Below are 22,437 nucleotides of genomic sequence, written 5' to 3'. Positions count from 1 at the left end.
AAGCCTGCATTTACAGATGTGCACTTCATATGGCTATAGCTTAAATACTTCACTTAAACAAAGTTGTAGTCATGGAATGATTCCTGAAGTAAGCTTTGTATTGAAGTATTCAAACAAATGTAGTGTCAGACTGTTTTCTGTCTCCTTTCATTTGTCCCAAATAGCAACTTTTTTTTGGTCTGCTTTTATCAATATCGGTCAAATCCTTTTGAAGTTAATGACAATACTTCTGTTGGCTTGATAAAAAGTATGGGTTGTCAGGTCTCAACTGAGTGTATAGCCATTTTGGAGTCTGCCTTTCATATAAAGAAGTAAGAAGTAATTGGTTTGGTTAAAGCTTCTTTTTGGCTCACAGCTATGAGTCCATGCAGTATGGAAGTTGGTTGTTGGTTATTAATTCAGTGCCAGCTTCTCTGTCAGCAAAATGGGAGCTTTGGCTTATCTTTCCCTCTGCCTACTGTGTGAGACTGCAAGAGAGCTCATGTTTCTTATGTGGACTCAATTAAGTAGGGAGACATGGTCAGTGTAGCTACTGCAATGGTTATGTTCCTTATAATACAGTTGCTAATAAGGCCACAATTCTATTTCTTTTATAAAGACACCAGTTTGCTCATTATTTTGTAGAAAAAGAGAGAAGAACCTGGAGAGATACTAGAGCTATGAGTTCTAGCTGTCTCGTTGTTTTTCCTAATGAAGCTATGCAAATACTATAAAACTTATAACTGCTAGGAATTCTGACTGTAATTCATGGCTGTTAAAATTGCAAATGTACTTAGAATCACCTCATTTTTTAAAGCTATATTTGGAATATATTTCTTACCATGAAAATTAAGAACTCTCCAAGAATTTTGTGTTATCCGTGTTGATAGGAGAAACACACACTGCAAGTACCAGCCTTCAGGCAGATTTATGTTCCTGAATGCATCCTAGCTGGAGTGTACAGTGGAAAACAATATATAAATGCAGTTACTCTCATTGCTTTGTGAGACTAAAGAATCATGTAACTTATTAAATAGTAGGAGAAATGCCTTCATGAACTCTTCAGGCATCTGTATCCCAGATCTTCAAAATGCAGTAAAGAAAAAAATGCTCCTTCAAGGCCTGCAGTTCTAGCAGTTAACTAAACAGGTAGATAATCAGCAGCAGCTTTCCAGGTGGTTGTGTCTTGTGTTGTACCCTATTAAGTAATCAGGGAGCAATATATTTTTTGTCTATTCTGCCACTGGAGTCTCTAGATCTGAAAAACAATACTGCATAAGTGTTTCATAACTGAGTTTTGGATGGCTCTTGTTAAAAAAACACAGTATTGAAAAAAAAACTGGGAAAGAAATTAGCTCTGATCTACAGCATCTAAGTACAGCTACAAGAAATAATGCACCTATTCATTATTCATTGTTTATGACTTAATAATATGTCTTAATTAATATGACTTAACACTTACCCTTCCCTACCTTTTGCTTGGAAATGCATGCCTATTCTGTGATAAGAAAGCATTCTGAATGCTCACCCCTTATGGACTTTTAGTCAGTATGAGCTTTTCAGAGATAATGCAGGATGTCTAGCTAGACTGTCATTATAGGCTCCATAAACAAAGCTCTGAGAAGCAAACTGTTGGCCTTTGACTGAACTGAGCGGCTTGCTGCCCGGGACAGCACTTGGCACTGATTGCTCTTCTTTCTATGTTCCAGCACTTGAAAAAATCTAGTGGATAATGTGAGTTTCTTTTAATGGCCATGGCTGAGGATTCTTCTGTCCAGCCAGTATTTCAGAAGCTTTTTGAAGAGTTGTAGAACAGCATGAAAAATAGCTTACATTTTTTTATTTATTTGTTTTCCATAGCAATTCTTATTCCAGAAATAAAAAGTGGTCAGTGGTTTTGGTTATTCTGTTCATAGAGTTGATACATTATTAAAGCAATTGAAGTGACAGTAGCATAGCTAATTGGTAGCATGTGTGTGCATGCTCTTTAGATGATGCATAAGAACTCGTTTATTCTGTGTGGAGCTGTACTTGCATTGTTTTGTCTGTGGGCTAAGTAACGACTATAGTTTGGCTGTAAATTTTTCTTTTCCAACACTTAGTTTCCTAAAAGTCTTTCAGTGGGGATGTTGTTTTTGACTCGGTACTTTGGTGGGAACTCCCTTTCACTTGCTGGCAGTTGATAAATACTTGTATGTGCTTTACATCTGTATGGTGTGTTACATTAGGGAAAAAAATCCCAGCGTCAGACTTCTGAAGACATACTGTTGATTGCAGATGGATGCCTGCTGACATTTCCAATAGCTGCTGTGCACTCAGTTCCCCTTTGGCAATAATTCTTTCCTGGCTGTTTGTGAGCAGTGCCTAGTGCTGAAAGCCTGGAAGTTTTAAGGATAGGTTAAGATGGTGGAAGAAAGTGAGGAGTCTTGTACCTCAGAGACACTTGTTAAGCTATTGGTGGAATGTGAGACCCCCTGTACCACTGTTGATATATCCCTCTTTTCTGTCCCTTTAGTGTATGTGAAATACTTACAATCTAGTTCTAACATACGTGGATGTCTTCAGTATGTTTATAATTTTCTGAATGGATTTTTTTTGACAGGTTATGATGTCTATTTAATATTGCTATGGTAGTGAACTATAGAATTTAATAAGTTGAATTTTATTTATTAACTTCTCTCCCCTGTTTTTATAATTTGACCTATTTTTCAGCTCCTTTTTCAAGTTTTCTTTTCCTGCTTTGTGTTGTAGAAGTCAGTAGATAAGTTCCTAATATCTTCTGCAACTTAGTTCCTAATATCTTCTGAAACTCTTAGATCACACTAAGTTGATTAGATTTTTTAAAAGCATCTTCATCTGTAGGCAGGTACATAACTTCAGGGTTTTTTCAGGTGGGAACTTTATTATAGTTTGCTTCTACTTTGTGTGTCAGAAGGTTCTTGAATTGTATAATGCTCTTTCATGTGGCTCAGACCACAAGAAGAAAACTTTCTGTTCCAAATCTCAGTTGAGAATGAACTTCTAGTAGCTACCAAAATGAGATTTGCTCTGGGTGGTAATTTAATGGAAGAATTTCTAAACCTTAATGATTATGACCTGTTTATTTTCCCTTCAGCCACATATGCAAAAGGATTCTCTTGTTTTTCCTTCTTAGTTCTTTCCAAAGCCTCATGTTGTTTATGAAAGTTGCAAAAGGAGGAATAATTTTTCTTCTGTCACTTGCTGAGCTTGTTCTGGTTAGTTTATTCTTTGTGTACTCAGTTTGCAGTTCAGTGGAAATGACCCTGTTTCATAGGGATGTGTCAGTTTTGTTTCATTTAATGGTTGGAGTGAAGCCTGAAGTTACTTACATTGATGTTACATGCATATCAAGTGTTTTGGTAGAAATATTGCATCAAGGGCTCAAGTTTTAAATTGTTCTGCTAGCATCCTTTCAAGTGAAGAAAGAAGGACTGCACATAAACTTGGATTAGTGCTATAGGAATGAACCAGGCACGTGAAAGTTACTATCTTGATAAAGAAAGAAAAGGGGCAGCTGACTTCACCCCTCTGCCCCTTGTGTTGATTTACTACTTGTTTGTTGACTGCTGTAGTTAACACTATTGGTAGGAATAATTTCTACAAATGCTGGAAGTGTATGTGTTAAATTCTTCATAATTATGTTAGTAAAATCATGCATAACTGCATGGTATACGTAGAGTTCACATCCAGCCGTGGAAGAATATTGAGGGAAAGGAATGGAAAACACTTGAATTTTACCACTCTCCTCTACCCGTTTGTTGTTTTCTTGCCTGAGAGTGTCTTATCAGTGTTACCATGTACGGGTGAATTTTAGTGTAATACTGTTTTATGTTGGATAATAGGTTGCTGGCCACAATGTCCCAGAAGAATTCAGAGTGTGGCTATATGATTGATTTTGTTGTTTGAAAAAATAATTATAGTCCTTTGGACTGAGGAGGAACAGTGAGTAAAGGGATTCTAAATGTTTTAGTGAAGCAGGTGCAGCTGGCTTAATCCTTTATCTCATGGTATATAGGGTCTTGGGAGGGGCTGGGTGATTATTTGTTTACTCTTTTTCCAGATACACTGTGAGAAGTATCAATGTAAGATATAACTTTTTTAGGACTTGTAGACCTAAACCCTTCAAATGCAATCCCCAGATCTGAATCAGTGCATCCCACTTGAATCAGTGCATCCCACTCACTGTCTGGATGACAGAAAAATTGCTAAACTCCCTTTTGCAACAGATTTTGTTTTTATTTTAGTTACGTGCAAGACATGTTAAAGTTTAGGAGTGAACTTCAGCAGTGCTCTCTGGCATGGCTGAGTGGACTGTTGAGACATCTTGAGAGGGAGAGGTAAGTTGCTTAAGACCTTGAAGGCTGGAGTGTGGTGGTAGAAGGAAAGGAATGTGGAGAGGTATGAATAGTGTGACTGGAAAACAGTGAAAAGTTGGCTGATAAATTGAGCTGTTTGTTGTGGCATGTATATGAATGATGCTGAATATATGACTTCAAGCTCAAAACTTGAAAAATCTAGATTTTATAGGGTTTTATAGAGTTCTGGTGTCTTTTGGTCGATGTGGCCTTAAGTTTGATGTTTGTGTTCTGCATTGGGTTGGTAGTTGTATGAAATGCATTGCATAGTGTGAATTTTATGGGGTTTTAAGCATAGATGTGATCAAATGTACCATTAAATTTTATGCATTACACAGAGCTATATTCAGGTTTACTTCAGAGAAGAAAATAAAGCTGATGTGAACAGTGTGTAGTAAGGTTACATACTTAGATACATACACACAGGAATGCTTGACTAAAAGTAAAATGCTTTCAAGAATATGGCGTATCATTGTTCTATTAATAGAGTGAGAACAAAGGCTGCTAGAAACCTTAACAGGGATAGAAAATCTGGTTTGTGATGAAGCTTGGAAATGAACAATTGTTCCATTGTTAGAATTGTCTTGCATTATGACTTGATGATTAAATATAAATGCTGGTCTGCTTGAATTGTATCCCAGTAATGAATTGGCCTTTTAAAAAACAGTTGCAGGGAGAAGTAGACAGGTACCCAGTTTGCTATTCTCAGATTCCAGAGTTGCAGGTGTTGACTGACCAATGGAATAACAATCTTTTGATGCTAGAGTTGGTCACTTCTACTGCTTGGTTTGCTACTTGAATATGAATGCAGGAAGATGAAGCATTCAAAAACAGTAGTAGTACAAAGTGTATTGCTGAAGTAGAATAAAATGATAATTAGAACTCCGAACCATGTAATACATGCAGCGCTTCAATTCAATTCAGTGGTTTGGTAGTTTTTTGTTGTGCTTTTTTTTTTTTTTGTTTGCAGGGGGGGTAGTTTTGGGTTTGTTGTTTGTGTTTTTGTTTTGTGGGTTTTTCTTTGTGATTTTGTTTGTTTGTTGGGTTTTTGGGTTTTTTTCCTATTTTTTTCTTTTTAATTTTAAGATGCCACAAGAGTTAAAGCTATGTTTTAGTTGCAGAGAATAAATAATTAATGCAATGAGGCACTTTGGGAATGGTGGCTGTACTTACTTTATTTCACAGTTAACTTAATTTTTTTCTTAATGAAATTTATTATGTACACCTACTGCGTCTGATTTACCTCACCACCAAAGCCTGATACTGGAAGTACACCAGAACCAAACTTTTGAATTTTTATTTTATTATGCCAAGACAAGTTCAAGTCCCCTTGATCTCAGTTTATGCACAATTTGCTTTAGCACTTTAATTCTCAGACTTCATTTTGTGTGTTCCCAAGGAGCAGAAGGTCCAGAAACATGGTGACTGTAAAGAAATGTATTATGATTAAAGTTAAAGTGAATGGGGCTAAGTCAGAAGTAGCTTTTAAAGCCAGTGTTGATCTGGTGAATTGAAAATTCTATGTAACTTCAGTAGTTACCTTCCTGAAGCATATACTATACAAAAAAAATCTTCCTAGCACCATAATCTGTGTGAGAGGATGAAAGTCTAGGAAAAACATTCAGAAAACAGAACTGCAAATAAACACTTTACTTTCCAGTGTGTATGCACATACCCAACATTCAAGTATAAATGGTCTTTCAGCCTTTTACCTTAATTTTTTGATCTTCAGATAAATCACTTGGCTTCCAGATTTTTATCTCCTCAAGCCTTGTTGAGTTTTTAAAAAATGGGTGGTGGAGAAATCTACTTCACTGCAAGACTGGGCACATGCTGTGCCTCAGGAGGTGAAGTTTGTTTTCTTTAGAGCACCTTCGGCACCTGTGGGTGAGTAAGTTGTCATTTTCAAGGCTCCTCCCTAGGACTTCTGCCATAGGTCCCAGAACACTAGGGAAAACCAGCTTCTGGCTATCCTCTGTGAAGCAATATGTGAAAAGCAAGACATCTTTGATGAAAAAAAAAGTTAGTTGTTAGAGTATTATTTCTCAAGAGGCAGAAACTGTTTTCTAAAAATTAAAATAATTTAATTGGGTGGGGTGGGGATGACAGGGAAATAGGATCTGTTTTGTTTTTTCCCCAAATGGCAGTTCTCAATTTCAATTGAAGCTATTCCCTCACAAATTTTGAAGAACTGATTGCTTCCTGTTGGGGGAGCACTGAAACAATTTTACAAGGGCAATGTGAAAACTGTTGAGCAAAAGATAGAGAACTTGCTCCTGCAATAGGTCTAAGCTGAATTTTTGAGATTTAGGTAATTAGTAAATAAGGCCTGAGTATCTTGCAGCTGTGCTTTGAATACAACCAGTTTCTTTTTTCCTGCCTCTACATCTTGAACAAGCTATTGTTTAATTTATAACGGGACACTTTACTGTTTTTTGATGATGCATATTTGTGCATCTAAGTCCAGTAGAATTCAGCTGTAACAAGTGCAAACTACTCCACTAATCCCAGAAAAGTTTTGTGTATGTACTCTTAATTGACACAGCATATGGGGGCTGTAAATTGATACTGAGTTTTAATGTTTGGAACTTGTTAGACTCTGCTTCATAAATACTGCTTTTTCCCCCATCCCTGCCTCTGATCATGGTAAATGATGACCTGCTCTGGGTCTCACCAAACCAATTCAGGTGACTGTTTTTGTAGCAATCCCTTTCCACAATAATTAGAGAGGGAATGTGAAAATGTGACTTACTTGCTAAAAATGAGAAATTGTGACTTTCTTGCTGAAAGAGATTAACTTGTTCAATAAGCATCACTGTTTTAAAAAGACACCACACAATCCCTAGTAATTTTTCCATACTCGATTGCAATGATTACTGTTGTTCTTACTGTCAGAGATCACAAGTACTGTGAAATACAAGGGAATCAATTCTAGAAAATCCCACTGTGTGTGTTGTTTACTTTTCTAGTGTAATGAGAAATTACTATTTTATAAAAATCAGCAAAATCAGGACCTTGAAGGACCTCGTGGTACTTTCTGAAAGTGTAAACTGTTTAAGTTCAGGTAAAAAGCAGTTAGGAGGAAAAATTTTTAACTCTAAATGTAACTATATTATATAAAATGTAACTATAGCTCTCCTTTTTATTGTTAAGTGCTCAAATGTAGGATTGCTAATTTTCAGGTACCTATTTTCGTGGTATCTTGGTGTTTCTGTCTGCATTAGTGCGTGGTTTGAGTACCAGATGTTTCTTTTTTTTTTTCCAGAACATGAAACTGCATGGGAAATATATTTGTTTCCTTTTTATAAACAGTACAAATAATTATTGAAATAAGTGTGGTAAGAAAAGGCATTTAATAAAGCCGGAATCAATAAAAAGCCAAAACGAACAAACAATCCTAACCCCAGTCTGTTTGAGAAAGGGTATGAGCTTGAGATAAAAGACAGAAAAGCAAAAGCACCTAAGAAATTTGCTTTAACATCCTTTTTCTGTCATATTTACGGTGAAAGGATGGGATTGAAATAGGATTTTTGCCTTTTTTTACTCCTCCAGGTTAGGGTGCAGTGGCCGCAGTGCTGCGGGTTCCCGGCGCCGGGCAGCGCTGCTGCGGGATCCGGCACGGCTGGCTGCTTGTGGCGCTGCCTGCCCGGGCTCTGAAGTGCCCTGCAAATTCGGCAGAAGTGGCAGCGCTGCTCCTGGTGCTTGTAACCCTTTGTAACGTGCAGCCTAAGCCGGTGGGGGAAGGAAAGCAGGCTTGCTTTCTGCTCGTCTCTGCCACAGGGTGTATATTTAGTGTGCATATATGTGTAAATAGAAATTGTATTTTGCCCTGCACAGGGCATTCGCAAGAATCACACCATGTGCCTGATTGCATTTTCAAACACTGCTTGAGTTCTGTCAGACTGGTGCTGTGACCACTTCCCTGGAGAGATGTTTCAGTTCCAAACTACCCTCTGGGTGAAAAACCTTTATTTTAACAGCCAACATAAACCTCCCCTGACACAGCTTCAGGCCATTCCCTCAGGTGCTGCCACTGTCACCACAGAAAAGAGATCAGTGCCTGCCCCTCACAAGGAAGTTGTAACTGTGCTGAGATCTGTCCTCAGTCTCCTCTTCTTCAGGGCAAAGAGGCCAGTTGACGTCAGCTGCTCCTCATACAGCTTCCCTCAAGGCCTTTCATCATCTTGGAAGCATACTTCTAATAAATTTATATCTTCTGAGGTATTGTGGTGCCCAAAACTGCACACTGGACTTAAGGTGAGGCCACACCAGCACAGATCAGAGTGAGACAAGAGTGCTGATCCGCTTGCTGGAGGGGAGGAAGGTTCTGTACAGGGTTCTGGACGGGCTTGATCCATGGTCGAAGACCAACAGCATGAGGGTCAGCAAGACTAAAGGATGGGTCCTACACTTTCATCAAAGCCCCAGGCAGTGCTACAGGCTGGGGACAGGGTGGCTGGAAAGCTGCCCAGCAGAAAAGGACATGAGGGTGCTGGGTGACAGCAGCTGAATATGAGCCAGCATGTGCCCAGGTGGCCAAAAAGGCCACTGGCATGCTGACCTGTATCAGCAGCTGTGTAGCCAGCAGGATGGAGGGAAGTGATTGTCCATGTATACTCAGCACTTCTGAGGCCACACCTCAAATCCTGTGCTCAGTTCTAGGCCCCTCACTCCAAGAAGGATGTTGAATTGCTGGAGCATGTCTGGAGAAGGGAAACAGGACTGGTAAAAGGTCTGGAGCACAAGCTCTGTGAGGAGCAGCTGAGGGGGCTGGGGGTATTTAGCCTGGAGAAAACAATGATCAGGAATGACCTCATTGCTCTCCACAACTGCCTAAAAGGTGGGTGGGGTCTCTTCTCCCATACAGCTAGTGACAAAAAGAGACAAAGGCTCAAGTTGTGCCAGGAGGATGTTTCAATTTAATATTAGGAGAGGTTTCTTCATAGAAAGGGTTATCAAACACTGGAACAAGTTGCTGAGGGTTGTGGTTGAGTCACCATCCCTGGGGCTATTTAAAGCCATGTAGGTGTACTCTTAGGGATATGGTTTAGTGGTGATTCTGGCAGTGTTACGTTAACAGCTGGCTCAATGATCTTGGAGGACATTTCCAATCTAAATGATTATATGATTTAATCTGTCCCATTTATAAAATCTTGTTTTCCTGGTAAATCCTTAAAAGTGAAGCCTCACCTGTTGTCCAAGTTGAATTTAGCTGCAGAGTTCTAATATTTGTTCTGCCATTTCCCTTGGCCTGCCCATTCAGCTGGTGGAAATGGCAAGAGAGTAATTCAGTGAGAAAAAATGAGGATGTTTTTGTGGCTTTAGAAAGCTGTCTTGGCTTCTTTTTAAGAACTGAACAGCAGAATTCAAGAGTCAAGGCGCTGCATGTAAATGAGCAGGAGGAGTGTGGAAACTGTGATGGTCAGAAATAATTTGTTTAGTTCATACTCTGCAAAGCTGTAGGCCAGCCTATGGGGTTGTGTGTTTGGGAAGGAAAAACTGCTTAGCCAAAGAGGAAAAGGGTGTTGGTCTTGTGAGACCCTTCCAAAGCTGCTCATTTTTAGAGGCAAGGAAACTTTCACAAGTCTGAGAAGGTGAAAGCACCTAGAAAGCAAGAGAACAGACAAAATAAAGATACAACACACCTTAGACTTTCATAAGCATTTTCTAAGGTGAATTGTGACTTGACCTCAAAATATTTAAAGAAAATCCTGATTCTCCCTTTTCTTCCTTTAAAAATGCTTGTCCCATTTTCTGAAAATTTTCAGTATAATTGACAAACATTTGGTAAAAATATGTAGGAAATACAGTTTTCCTAGAGAGTATCTTAATGTCTTGAACTGAAAAAAATTTCCACAAAAACAAGTTGTGTTTTTTTTCTTCTCCAGAGAGTCTAGTGTATGCATTACTCAGGTATTTGGATGTGCAGTCTCCCCATTTTTATTTAGGTGCTTCTTTAATACAGAGTTGAAACAAAACAGAACTATCCAGCTCTAGGCTAAAATGCACCAAAAGGATGCTTTTTGCCACATTTACTGTCTTCTTTTCAGTTTTCTTTCAGTTCCCTTCTGTTTTGGAATATCAGAAAAATTAAGTATTTACAAAATTGAAATCACATGTCTCTATTTTGATGTGGGGTTGTTGTGGTTTTGGTTTTTTTTTTTTTTTTTTTTTAACTTTTTTTGGGCAAATTCCTGCACAAATTCTCTTAACTGGGGATATTGTTTCATCACAGTGAGCCATTTGAAGAGTGCTACTGCAGAGGCTGCTGCACTGGGTGGATTGTGTGATGTCCTTAATTTAATTTAAGCTTTGTTTTTCATTTAAATGCTGTGAGCTGGATGAAGAGATATATTTTGCATTAAAAAGCACACAACTTGTCAAAGATCCAGATCAGCATAGATCTTCTCTGTGTGTGAAACCTTTTTCCATCCCCTTGGGCTGATTTGTTAAACAATTTTTTGTTCACTGGGAGATCTGGGGCATTATGCTGTGAATGTTAATATCAGGGATACAATGCAAATGAGACCTAGATGCTTATGTCAATTAATATTCTCAATAGTTTGATGAATGATGCTGTTGCCCTTCATCTCCCCAGTTCTGGTAGGGGTGGATTCTGGTTCAATTTGCAATCTGGAAGGCGTTTGTTGTGTCGTAGTGCAACAAGAGGCAGAAATGAATGCAGATTCTGCCAGCCTAAATTCCTCCTCACCTGTTAGGCTCAAAATCCCACAATGGGATAAGGTTGATCCCTGTTTTCCGATTACAGGGGCTATTTTCCTGCAAAACTTGTATTTGACAGAGATGGAGGAGATCTCTCTGTTGGCTTCCTTGCACAGCACTAAGGCTACTTGACTTGAAGTCAAGAAACCTAAATTATGCTCTTGGCTCTGCGGCTGAGAGCTTTGGTACCGGTTGATTTGTAAGAAGTAGTAGTTTTGCTAACTGGAAGCAAAAATCATAGTGAAATAGTGATCAGCACAGTGTCATGCAATGACTGTGGGTATTGTTATCATGATGGATTCATACTATTCCTGAAAGAAGTGAAACAAAAGACCCTTTCATTATTGTTTTGTTAACTGTAGTTAATGGTTCTCATTCGGTAATTTTAAAAGTTTTCAGGAAACTTAAGAAGTAAAGATTGGTAGGTGAATGCCTGGAATAGGCTTGTTGTGCTTTGTGCAGTATTTGCCAGTACTGTTTCAGATAGAATTTGCAATTTATAGCGACCAAATGGTATAACTTCTGGGTGAAATATGATTAAGAAAAACTTTAAACAATACCTTGTCTTTTACATGAAGAATGGTTTGTGTTTCTATATAGTGACATTCAACTTAACATGGTTTTCTCTTATTTATCTATGAAAAACAAATTTTTAGAAATGTTACACTCAATTTATTTTTTCTTTAGATCTTTTTAGGCAGCCCTTCAGATTGCTGTTTCTACATGCACTATGTAAAAAAAAACAAACAGTTGCTGACACAAGGTCTGGTAATACACAAAATCACAGAGTGATATGGGTTGGAAGGGACTGAAGAAATAAATTAATTCCAAACCCCCTTGCCATGAGCAGGGACAACATTCACGTGACCAGGTTGCTGGTGAATGTGTTTGTTACCTTGCCAATAGAGCAAAAGTATTTTGCTAATATTTGCTCTTGTTGTGTAATTTGGGTGAAAGCAAACCTTATATAATGTAACTGATAATTCTCCATTAGAGGGAAGAAGAAGAAAGGATTGTCTGTCTCATTTCTATGTGAATTTTTTCTTCTCCTTCAAAAATTTCCATTCCATTGCGGAAATATACTTATGTGTTGAGTTTGTGACTTTTTTTCCTCAACTTCCTGCATCCTGGTAATATAACCCATTGTGATGTTAGCAACAATTTTTGATTTTACTGGAATGTAAAAGTAGAATTGATGATCTTTTAACATGGAGCTGTACCTTAAATTTCTTCTTTGCCCCTAGGAGGAAAGAGAAGGAGTTTCTGCCATTGTTGAAGAGCAGTTATCTTTTACTTCTAGTGGATATCTTTTGCATACCATTTTTTATGACTTCTCTTTATTTAATTTGAGCCATTCATCATTCTAGGAACATGTTTCTTGAGGAGGATCTGTTGCTGTTCTGAGAGTTGCTGTATTGGTGCAGGAACCTATATGAAAAATAGGATATGCTTCTCTGAATCAGAGCATTTAGTGGAAAAAAATAAGGTACTTTCTTTTGTGTGAGATGTTGGCTGTATTGTGAATGATCCATGGGTAAAAGTAGTTTTTTGTCATTTTCCTGGATCCTAATCAAAGGTCTGCTGTATCATACACAGATAATTCATGAGAACACATCAATTGGAGCCTTCTTCCAAGTGGCTTCCTCACTGCACCAGAAAGGCCTGGTAAAGGTGCTCTTCCTCTTCAGTCACATTTCTCTATGTTAAGAATACTTGGCAAGCTCTGGCTGTGTGACTTGTGTTGCATCATCATAATTTTGTAGACATCTTTAATAACCTGGGCTGTGGCATTCAGCTGAAAAAGAGGAGATTGTCATAGCACACTGAGATATATAGTTTGCTTCTTATTTCACTGAGCCTCCACTATACAGATGGCATTTCTTTAGTGTTGTCCAGAAACTGAAGTGGATCAGGATCTTTGAAAGCCTGTAAATCTAAGGCCATCCTTTTTTGTCTGTCATAATTGCCTTTATGAGGGCAGGTGAGATGCAGGGGCAGTTTTTCTGATAGTGTACCTGGTCTTTGAGACCAGGAGTACTTATATCTTGATGCAGCTTTGGACTCCCTCAACGTGGCTGTTCCTATCAGTGGCTGGAAAAGTCCTTGCCCCTGTGTCTCTCACAAGTGGATAGCTTTCATTTAAACTTGAAATTCTTGTTTAGTTTTGCTTTAGGGAAAACCTAGACTCGGCTTTCAGGGTTTCTATGCTTACATCCATAGTAGCATATGAATGAGGATAGGAAAAGTTGGAGGGCAAGGACCTATTTTTTTTTTGTGTTGCTTCCATAATGGAGCCAATAAGACTGTTTAGGGTATCCTTTCTGCTTGCTTGGACAGATTGTGTCTTGCTTGTATAGATTATGTGTGAAAAAAACGCCCTTTTTCTTCCTTGTTTGTAGAGGAAGAGATCAAAACATAGTGCTAGGTGTAAAACTTTGACCAGAGTCAGTGGAGAGATGCAGCCTGCTGCTGTAAGATTTTGTTGTGATGTTCTGAGGTTGCATGGGTCTTTGAGAGCTCTCATTTTCTGTTCACTTTCCCCAGTTTATAAACCAGATCAGCATGCTTAGTTTTCTTTCCCCACATGATTCACAAATATTTTATTGTCAGGATAGACTTCAAGAAAGAACCAGAATATGTATCTGTCATTGGAATTGAGCTTGCTTTTAGTAAGAGTTTGAGTTTTAAATGTCTGTGGATAATAGGTGTGATATGTAAAAGGGTTGTAATTGCCTTTATAATCTTGTGCTAGGAATGAAGTTAGATTATAGTTTCTCTTTATAGTTATTTTTTTGTGAAGAGGCATGCTGGTCGAGTGAAAGGACAGTGTCTGGGACAATGCTTGTTCAGAATTTTTTTCTATCTCAGTTTAAAAGGATTGAATTTAAGTATTCCTATTCTGGAGATACTGATTTCCTTCAAAATGGAGCATCCAAATGCAAAAACTTGCATTTTTCTGTTAACTCTGGTCTCTTAGTTTGTTGCAATGTTCCTAGATTTCCTGTTTATTTTTTTAAATTTCTTTTCAGAAAAATTTCATTTTAATTTTTGGTGGAGGCTGTCCATTCATTTTTTCTCATTATGTTCCTTTAGAGGAAAAGGATAGTCCAAAGCCAACAGACTCCTTGCTGTTAGAACTGCTACAGCTCATGTTTCACAGTTTTTATTCTCTGTCATCATGGTATTTTCTTCTCAATTGGAAGTGCTTCTGAAGCTTTTTCGGGGCAAGTGGGAGAAAAACAGAAAAGCTAAGAAAACAAGGGTAGAGAAGTCTCAAAGACATTCTTACATTTGTTTCTTTTTCCTGCCCTTTTTGTAAAAATAAATAAATACCAGTTTTGGAAACTGTGAATGTGAGTCTGTTGAGAGGAATGTGCTTTTTAGAAATGCTGATGGAGATTCTAAACTATTTTGATGGAACTCTAATAAAAGTCATACTCATGTCCAAATGGGTAGCCTGAGTTGGGGGCTGGTGTCATTGTGCTTCTCGTGGATCCCCTTGGTGTTCACTCCTGGCAGCTCGGTGATGAAGGTGTAAGACTCTGTTCATCTTAATTCAGCTGGCTAGTGCAGAGGTGGGGTCACAGTCAAAATACAGAATGCTGAATTCAGTCTTCATTTTGAATGGAAAAATCTGAACACACGCATTGTCCCACTGTAGTTAACACCACTACCCACTATTCTCCCTAACTGCATCCCCCCACCCATAAAAACCCCAAAACCAATAAAACAACAACAAAAAAACTCCACTAAAAATGAACAACAGAACCCTTCACATTTTCTGAATTAATACTCTTTAGCACTTAATATTGCTCTACTAGTGAAAAATGGAATCTATGCATGGAGGTTTTGGTTAGCATTGTGTACAAAACTTGGTATGTATTCCTGTCTGTTAACTGCCTGTGAAACTTACATAAAGTCTAGGGGAAAAGTTCATTTGAGGCTTAAATTTCACAGCATTCACGCAGCATAAATGGAAGTGATAGCTTGACCTATTTTCCAATAAAGTTAACCTATCTCTTTGGCTGTACAATTAGTTTATTGTTCTTACAGATGATACTTTACTAAATGTTTGATGGAAAATGCTGTTATTTGCAGTATTATTTTGTATTTATTTCTCCTTTTTCTTGCTGGAGCCAAGCCCACATAGTCCTGTAAAATATTATAGACAGTATATGAATTTTCAGATTGCCTGCACTGTGCTTCTTAAGCCTCTTTTCTTGTAAGTTTAAATTAGGTTATTGGTGTGGTGAACCCCTATGCGCTGGGAAGAAGAATAAGGTGCTGCATAATGATCTGTTTTTGACACTTCTTTTAAGAACAAACAAACATAAGATTACAGCACTGCATTTTCCTGAATCTCTGAAACCAGTAGTCAGTTAAACTCACAGTACATTTCCTTGCTGTGGTTTTGATGTGTTTCTGTGTGAAACTGACGGCAGGATTTGTTCGAGTATGTAGGCCACTATTGTATTAGAATTACATAACCGTGTTGAGTGGTGGAAACAGATGAAAAGACGGGATGTACGGCGTTCCCTCACAGATTATATCCTGCAACAATGAAGACAGCTCAAGCTCTGCAGAGAATGTGGTCACATGCTGTCAAAAAGTTGGGGATTTTGAAAGGGCACGTGAGTTGCTTTTTGTTGCATCTTGCTCCACTTCTTTTCTTCCCCTCTGCCCCTCATACATCCCTCCCCTCTCCAACTCACTTTTATAGATTGTTGTGGCAGGTCTTCTGGTTTTGTTCTTCTTTCAGCATGAATGAAGTTGTCTTCAGTGATCTCTCAGTAGCAAGTAATTGTGTAAATCTCTTATGACTGTCAGAGCTGCAACAGCTGCCTGTTTGTTGCACACTGACAATTTTAGCATTTTGACTAGTTTCCTGCCAAACATTCTGCTAAACAGTCTATTTAGAAAGCACCTTTCATTTTAGTATATGAGCATTAGACAGATTTAAGCAGATCCTGACTACAGTGTTCTAATTAGAAATGGACTTTAGTCCCTAATGAATTTAGACTAGCTAATTACAATAATTTGCATTTAATGCAGGTAGCCTGTTGTCTGTGTGAAACCTGGGTGGTAAAACAGTTACTGCTAGTAACTGGAGGTGGGGTTCTTAACCATTGTGCCTGCCTTTTTCTCTCCAGTGTTTTGGTGTGCAATCTTGCAGTGAAACTGCGATCCTGTAAGGAATGCACAAGCTGCTCAGGATCCCTTTGTGTTTCCTTACAGATGAAGTATGAAGAAATTGGCAAGGTGATGAAGGCTTTTCATAACTCATCACTTGATGCATTCAGAGGAGAGTCACATCTCTAAATGTGGAGTACAGGAATTTCGCAATTCGGGTGGAGACTTAGATATTAGATTTGATCAAGTCCCCGACTGATGATTTGTAAAATTTGTAGTCTCTCTCTCCCTCTCAATCTTCTCTGCTTCATTACTCTGACGGTATGGGTTAGCATCATGATAATGGCAAGCAGCAGTACATTTTATAATGTTAAAGAGATTATTGTTTAGAGATTGTTTTTGCCTTATGGGCTTCCAAAATGACCATTCAGTTCTCTGAACTGTGTTGCAGAGCCTGCATTTTTTTATCAGTGCAGTAGTAGTCGTGTTGTCTTGGTAATTACATTGTACAAAATCAGCTTTGCAAGTACATAGTGTGCTTTCCTTCCCTGATGCAGAGTACAGCAAATGGAAGACAGTTTCCCAAGGAGCAGTTTAAAAAAATTGATTATTTTAACAAATACTTGTGAATTTAAAAGTTAATTGCTTAACTATCTTCTGTTGAATTTTCAGTAACCGTTTCAAGGTACAAATAAACCCCATAAATTTACACAGAATTTACCTGAAACAGTCACTGATACTATGAGAATCTTTTTCTAGGCACAAATGAGATGATACTATGGGCTTGGCATCTTGCAAGACCTTAATTTTATTGTCTGTAGGCAGTAGTTTCTCTTTCATTATTACTATTTTTTTTTTTACCAGATACCATAATACTTATTTATCAGAGTAAAGTAAACTTAACTCTGTAGGCTTATGATGCTTTGGTTTACTACCCAATATATCTTTCCACTTGTGCACATGGTTATACTTAAGCCACTGCTCATGGAAGGCCTAGTTTTCTGGAAGAAAATTTCTGTAACTTTCCTGTTTCATATCCTTACATCCCTGATACCTTTACAGTGCTTTCCTCAGTCCCTTTCCTGCAGTGTTGTACTGAATAAGCAGTAATTTCTCTGGCCTGTCTCTGTCCCCATGGGTGGAAAGCTCCCCATGAGTGCATTCTGCCTGCTTTACTCTTGCACCTACGTAGAGCTGGCGTCAGTTATTGGCTGGGATGTAGTGTTGGTAGGAGCAGCATACAGTGCAAACTGAATTTAAGTGATGTTTATGTTACATTTTTTTACCAAGAGGAGGATGGAAAAGATTTTCCATCTTCTGTCCTAGCTGCTTGTCCTTTGGATTTTACCCATCATTTGGTACTGACTTTCATTCCTAAAAGTATATTCAGTGAAGTCAGATGGAATTTAAATGACACTGAGACCCCTCTTCAGCACAGGCTCATTTTTTGCAGAGCTTAAAAATACATAGAAAAGCAGGAGTGTAGGAAGGGTCAGTAGTAGGCAAGCTGTTCCCTATATGCCGGGTAAGCAAGCCTAGTCACTTCCTAGTCACTGCCATTTACAGCAGCATCACAGCAGGTCGAAAGAAGAGCTTGATTAAGGAGGAATTTTTCACTTGCAGCAGAGATTCTCTGTGTAAGGGAATATATCGAGTGAGTTCAGTTTCAGATAGCTGAAAGCTTAGCTGGTTAAATGGCAATGCCAGATAAAATAATTTTACTATATGATTCGGCACATTCAACACTGACCCCAAGACACATATGTTTCAATACTAATCGTTACAAACACATTCTTATCTGACCTAGACAAGACAAAATTTTAAAACTATTACTTACATGTATTACTTTTAATATAAGCCATCATCTCCTACATCTATTTCTAATTTTCTTTTTAATTAGACACCAGAGGCTCTGGAAAGTGGAAAGCATTGTTCATTTTCTGGCAGAACAGTGGAAATTTAACACTATTTAATTTAACACTATTTTTAATACTATCAGTATTGTATAATTCCTGGTAAGAATGCTGAATGTTTTGCATGTTCCTTCAGGATCTCTGAGCAGGACTTACTTTTGCTTTTCAATACAGTGAATGTGTGATGGAAAATGTAAATCTAGTTTCTCTTTGTGGTGCACAGAATCAGCTGGAACTATGCAATAAGGTTGTTTTTTCTGCATGTGAGAAATAACATCTATAGCTTGCTGAACAGTTGTGTACTGCCAGAAGTCTTACTCTGAAAATGCAAGGGATGCCTTAAATTACAGGCATACCCTTCTTTTGTCACTTCTCTGTCTGATGTTCTGTGAGTTTAGCTGTCATTACTCCCTGTGATGCCTTTAAAAAGACCATTAAGTCTGAACTGAGTTTGTGTCTGAGATTCAGTATTCTGAGATAAAGGAAGTCCACTTTCAGTAAAAACAAACAAAACCTGTGGCTTGAGTATGTGCTTGCACATACTAAGGCAGCGCCTGGATTTTTCTTCTGCAATGGACACTTTCCATTTTGAAATGTTTTCAGTGTCATTTTTCTGCAGTGCAGTGGCTCATTTTTCTCCTAGTTTTACCCTGAAGGGGCTGGCTGTGTACTATATGATGCAGCATTGCTGGGTGATTATTCTATATTATATTTTAAGCTGTGATGTTGGTAAGATTTCAGGTTATATCATGTAAGATAAAAGGGATCAGTTTTAACTGGAAATGTGGTAAAAAAAGGTGTCTGAGCGGTGTCACAGAAATGGCTATATCTGTACTATATATTGATATATTGTGTTTTCCTGTAAAATTTGATTTCTTGATAAGAACCTAAATATTTAGCTATGTAATTCATAGTGGACAAAACATTTTGTTAAATCCACATGAACAAGATGCAAGAGATCTGAAGTCTAGTTCATTTTGAAGACCCCAGTTTCAGGTGCTAGTCTTACTGCATATGGGGACAGAAAGGTCTTCCATAAGTATTTGATGTGATATTTGAATCAGGGCTATAGAATGCTAGTTGATCTGAATTAAATGCTTTTGCTGAATAAGGATTTTCCAGAAAATCAGAATGAGATGTTAAATCAGTGAAATGTGAAGGCATTCTACCAGCCTGGACCTATTAATTTTTTTTCATTTTTAAAGAAAAATTGTCATTATTTAAAATATATTAATTTAATACTAATTCTCCCAAAATATTAGAATATGCAAAATATTTTTAAACCTGTGTTTTAGTGGGGTATTTCACATTCTAATTTGAATAGTTTTGTGGTATGTGTTTTACTAATTGGTTTCTGTGTGCAACAGGCCCCAGGCATGGAAGAGCTGATATGGGAACAGTACACAGTGACCTTACAAAAGGTGAGTGACTGCCTGTTATATTTTTAGTTTTCAAATATTCAAGCACTGGTTTACTCTGAATATGTTTCGCAATAGATATCATTAGCATGTCTGAGTCTAGAATAGGATTAATTAATTGTCCAAATCAGATATGGTTTTTATTTTAAAGCTTAGTTGCTACTCAAACAATAGTGCAATTCTTTAATGTTAGAAGTAAATTCAATTAACAATTTAAGTGCCGTATTTACTGCTATTTAGTCTTTCTAATGTCAGTGTGATATACCACATGTCAACCACTTAGCTAAATTCATTATTGGAGAGCCTTAGCAGTAAAGCAGATTGCTCTATCAAGCAGGTTGTGGTTGATGTCCAAGCTTTGTAATAATAACTGAACAGGATTCCACTGATTTTATTTTTGTAAGATACTTTAATATATACTAGTGTAGAATCCAAAGGAAAAACACTGTCGTAAAAACTCACAAAACAGGTGGACTATAGGTGTCAATTTAAAAGTTTTTTTTTTGAGAAAAGAGGAAGTGTCTCATCAAATGGAGTCCTTTTGAATTAAAGAAAATAGAGCACTTATGCCTGTGTTCTTTAATAGCTAGGCTGCCACACCACAGTAGCAGTGTGCACTTTGGTTTCAGTGGTGGTAGTCTTCCCAGCTGTTCTGATGATTTGTGTTCAGTGAGCAGCCTGCACTGAGCTGCTCTGGTTTTTTCACATCTTCTGCATTGAACTGAACTTGATGACCCAAGGTGAAATAAGGGATCTTTTCTACCTAGCTTGTTTCATGTGAGAAGGTATGGTTAAGAAGAGGTTAGGCTTTAGGTTACAGAGGTAGACAGGAAAAACATTGCAGAAGAAGATCTTAGTTCCTGTAATTTCCAGCATTTCAGATCTATGATATTGTGTAAAGTAGCATTACTTCTTTACCACAGAGGCAGACTTAGGCTACTGAGATGATGGAGGGCTAGTGAACTTGCTGTATCAACCACTACCATTAATTTTGCCATTACTTTGAATCTGTTGTTTTGGTGTAAAACATCAAACTGCTTCCTGTAAAGCTAAGCCTGTAGCAAGTGAAGTTCTGTTTTAAAAGAAAATCACGTTGCTGTTTTCCTCCTCAAAGAATAATCACTTACTGTCAGCCTTAGTGGAACACAAGGTGACACATGATGAACTACACATGCTGATTGGGTGTTGGGGGGAAAGCGTGACTTTAATTTGATATATTACTTTGCCACTATGTTAAAATGTTTTGTTCAAATGTAGCATCATATGTAATTTTTTGTGATATGATATGTATGTTAAGTAGCTGATAAAATTACACTTGTGTGTTTTTGTGCTCCCCTTGCTGTCAGCAGTTCAGTTATGCTAATAGTTCTCAGGTTTTGGTGCTATTGACACGTTTCCTTGGCATTCTGTGAAGCATTGCTTTGGTTTTATGACTGCTATCTTAAGACTTCTATGGATTTGTTATTTCTATGACATAACTTTATATTTAAAATAGTTGATTGTGACAGAGTATGGTTATATAGACAATGCACAAGTTCACTACTTGCTCTTTGTAATCAGCCATAAACTTGTTATTTTGATTGAGGAACTACTTAGTATTCATAATGAAGATGAGATCCGGGGAAAGCTATACTACTTTCCCAAGCATCATTAACTAAATAGATTTACCTAACAATGAATTTGGTGAAAATAACCCATGGGATGGTGAAGCAAAATGCAAGCAAATTTAATATGTTTTTTACTTAATTACTAACAACCATAAGGCTGTAGAGGTTTTGGAAGACAGGAACTTGTCATCTTGATACATGGATGTGTAAAAACCTAATCTTTCTTAAATCTAGAGGTACTGTGTGTTTCTGCAGCACTGTGCATGCAGCTATCATATTTCAACATCTATTTAAGAGTGCCATTACGAGAGTATTCATGTTCCTCTCTCTTCCCAAAAATTTCTGTCTATGTATTCAAGTTTTATTGTATTTTATTTTATTGTAAAGGATTCAAAACGAGGATTTGGGATTGCAGTTTCTGGTGGCAGAGATAACCCTCATTTTGAAAATGGTGAAACATCAATAGTGATTTCGGATGTTCTCCCAGGTGGTCCAGCAGATGGATTACTTCAGTAAGCACTCTTTTCTTTGTCTGGGATTTTGAGGGGCATGGCTGTAGAATACATAAAACCTTTAGACAGACATGACTGAGATCCTGGTGATTTAATCACCTCAAGATTTGGTGCGCTCTTGAATATCTGGAAGTCTCTTTAGAAAAAAAGAACCAAAACAAGTAAACACCTACACAGAGGTGTTTGTTGCTCCTTGCATTGTATTGTGGTGGTGTTGAAGTCTTTAACAGTTAAGTATGTTTCTTTCAATGTTGTATTTTCTTTAAAGAAACAGTAGAAACAGTTCTAGTATCTTAAAACATCCTCCTTGTTCCTCCTCCAGTAAACACATTGTGTGATCAATCTTTAGTTTCCAAGAATGACTTAAGTCAGCCGAAATAAGGTTTGCTAAATGTTTATTTTATATCTGAAAGAAAAATATTATAGAAATAAAGAGCTTCTGTTGTCCTTCTGATACCTTCATCCTTGGTGAGCCAGCATCTGTCATGTACAAACAATCTGTAGGCTGAGATTTTGTCCTACATCAGTTTTTCATCCTTTGATCTGAAATACCTGATGAGGACTAGACAGTTTGGAAATATACCAAATAATTGTGCAGCAGTAATAAATCAAGAGAGTAGATTATGTCCCTTTTGCTATACATTTATTTTTGATCAGAAAATGGCATGGTAGTTGTTGTTGAGTAACTAAATAAAAGGGTAATTGTAACACACATAACAAATAATTTTTAACAGAAGTGCACAAATACTACATTTTATAGCAGTGACCTCTGCACACTA

General features: G+C 37.6%; 1 protein-coding gene across 9 annotated transcripts in view; it reads left to right on the top strand.

Annotated features, from left to right (window-relative positions):
• Window positions 1-22,437, top strand: part of TJP2 (tight junction protein 2) — a 61,836-nt gene that overhangs the window by 20,742 nt on the left and 18,657 nt on the right. For 4 of the 9 annotated variants that reach the window (XM_021530502.2, XM_077790463.1, XM_021530497.2 and 1 more), the window contains 2 exons: window positions 19,489-19,542; window positions 21,534-21,658. In XM_021530502.2, coding sequence (XP_021386177.2) covers window positions 19,498-19,542; window positions 21,534-21,658 — 170 coding nt within the window. In that variant the 5' untranslated portion in view covers window positions 19,489-19,497. Of the gene's footprint in view, window positions 1-13,650; window positions 15,710-16,228; window positions 16,338-16,392; window positions 16,530-19,488; window positions 19,543-21,533; window positions 21,659-22,437 lie in introns of those variants that run through there. The other 5 variants (XM_021530494.2, XM_021530495.3, XM_021530499.2 and 2 more) reach the window with 5 other exon arrangements.

Source organism: Lonchura striata, chromosome Z (assembly GCF_046129695.1).
Source record: "Lonchura striata isolate bLonStr1 chromosome Z, bLonStr1.mat, whole genome shotgun sequence".
Classification (NCBI taxonomy): Eukaryota; Metazoa; Chordata; class Aves; order Passeriformes; family Estrildidae; genus Lonchura; species Lonchura striata.
The sequence above is the reverse complement of the archived record's forward strand: the minus strand, read 5'-3'. Positions and strand labels throughout refer to the sequence as shown.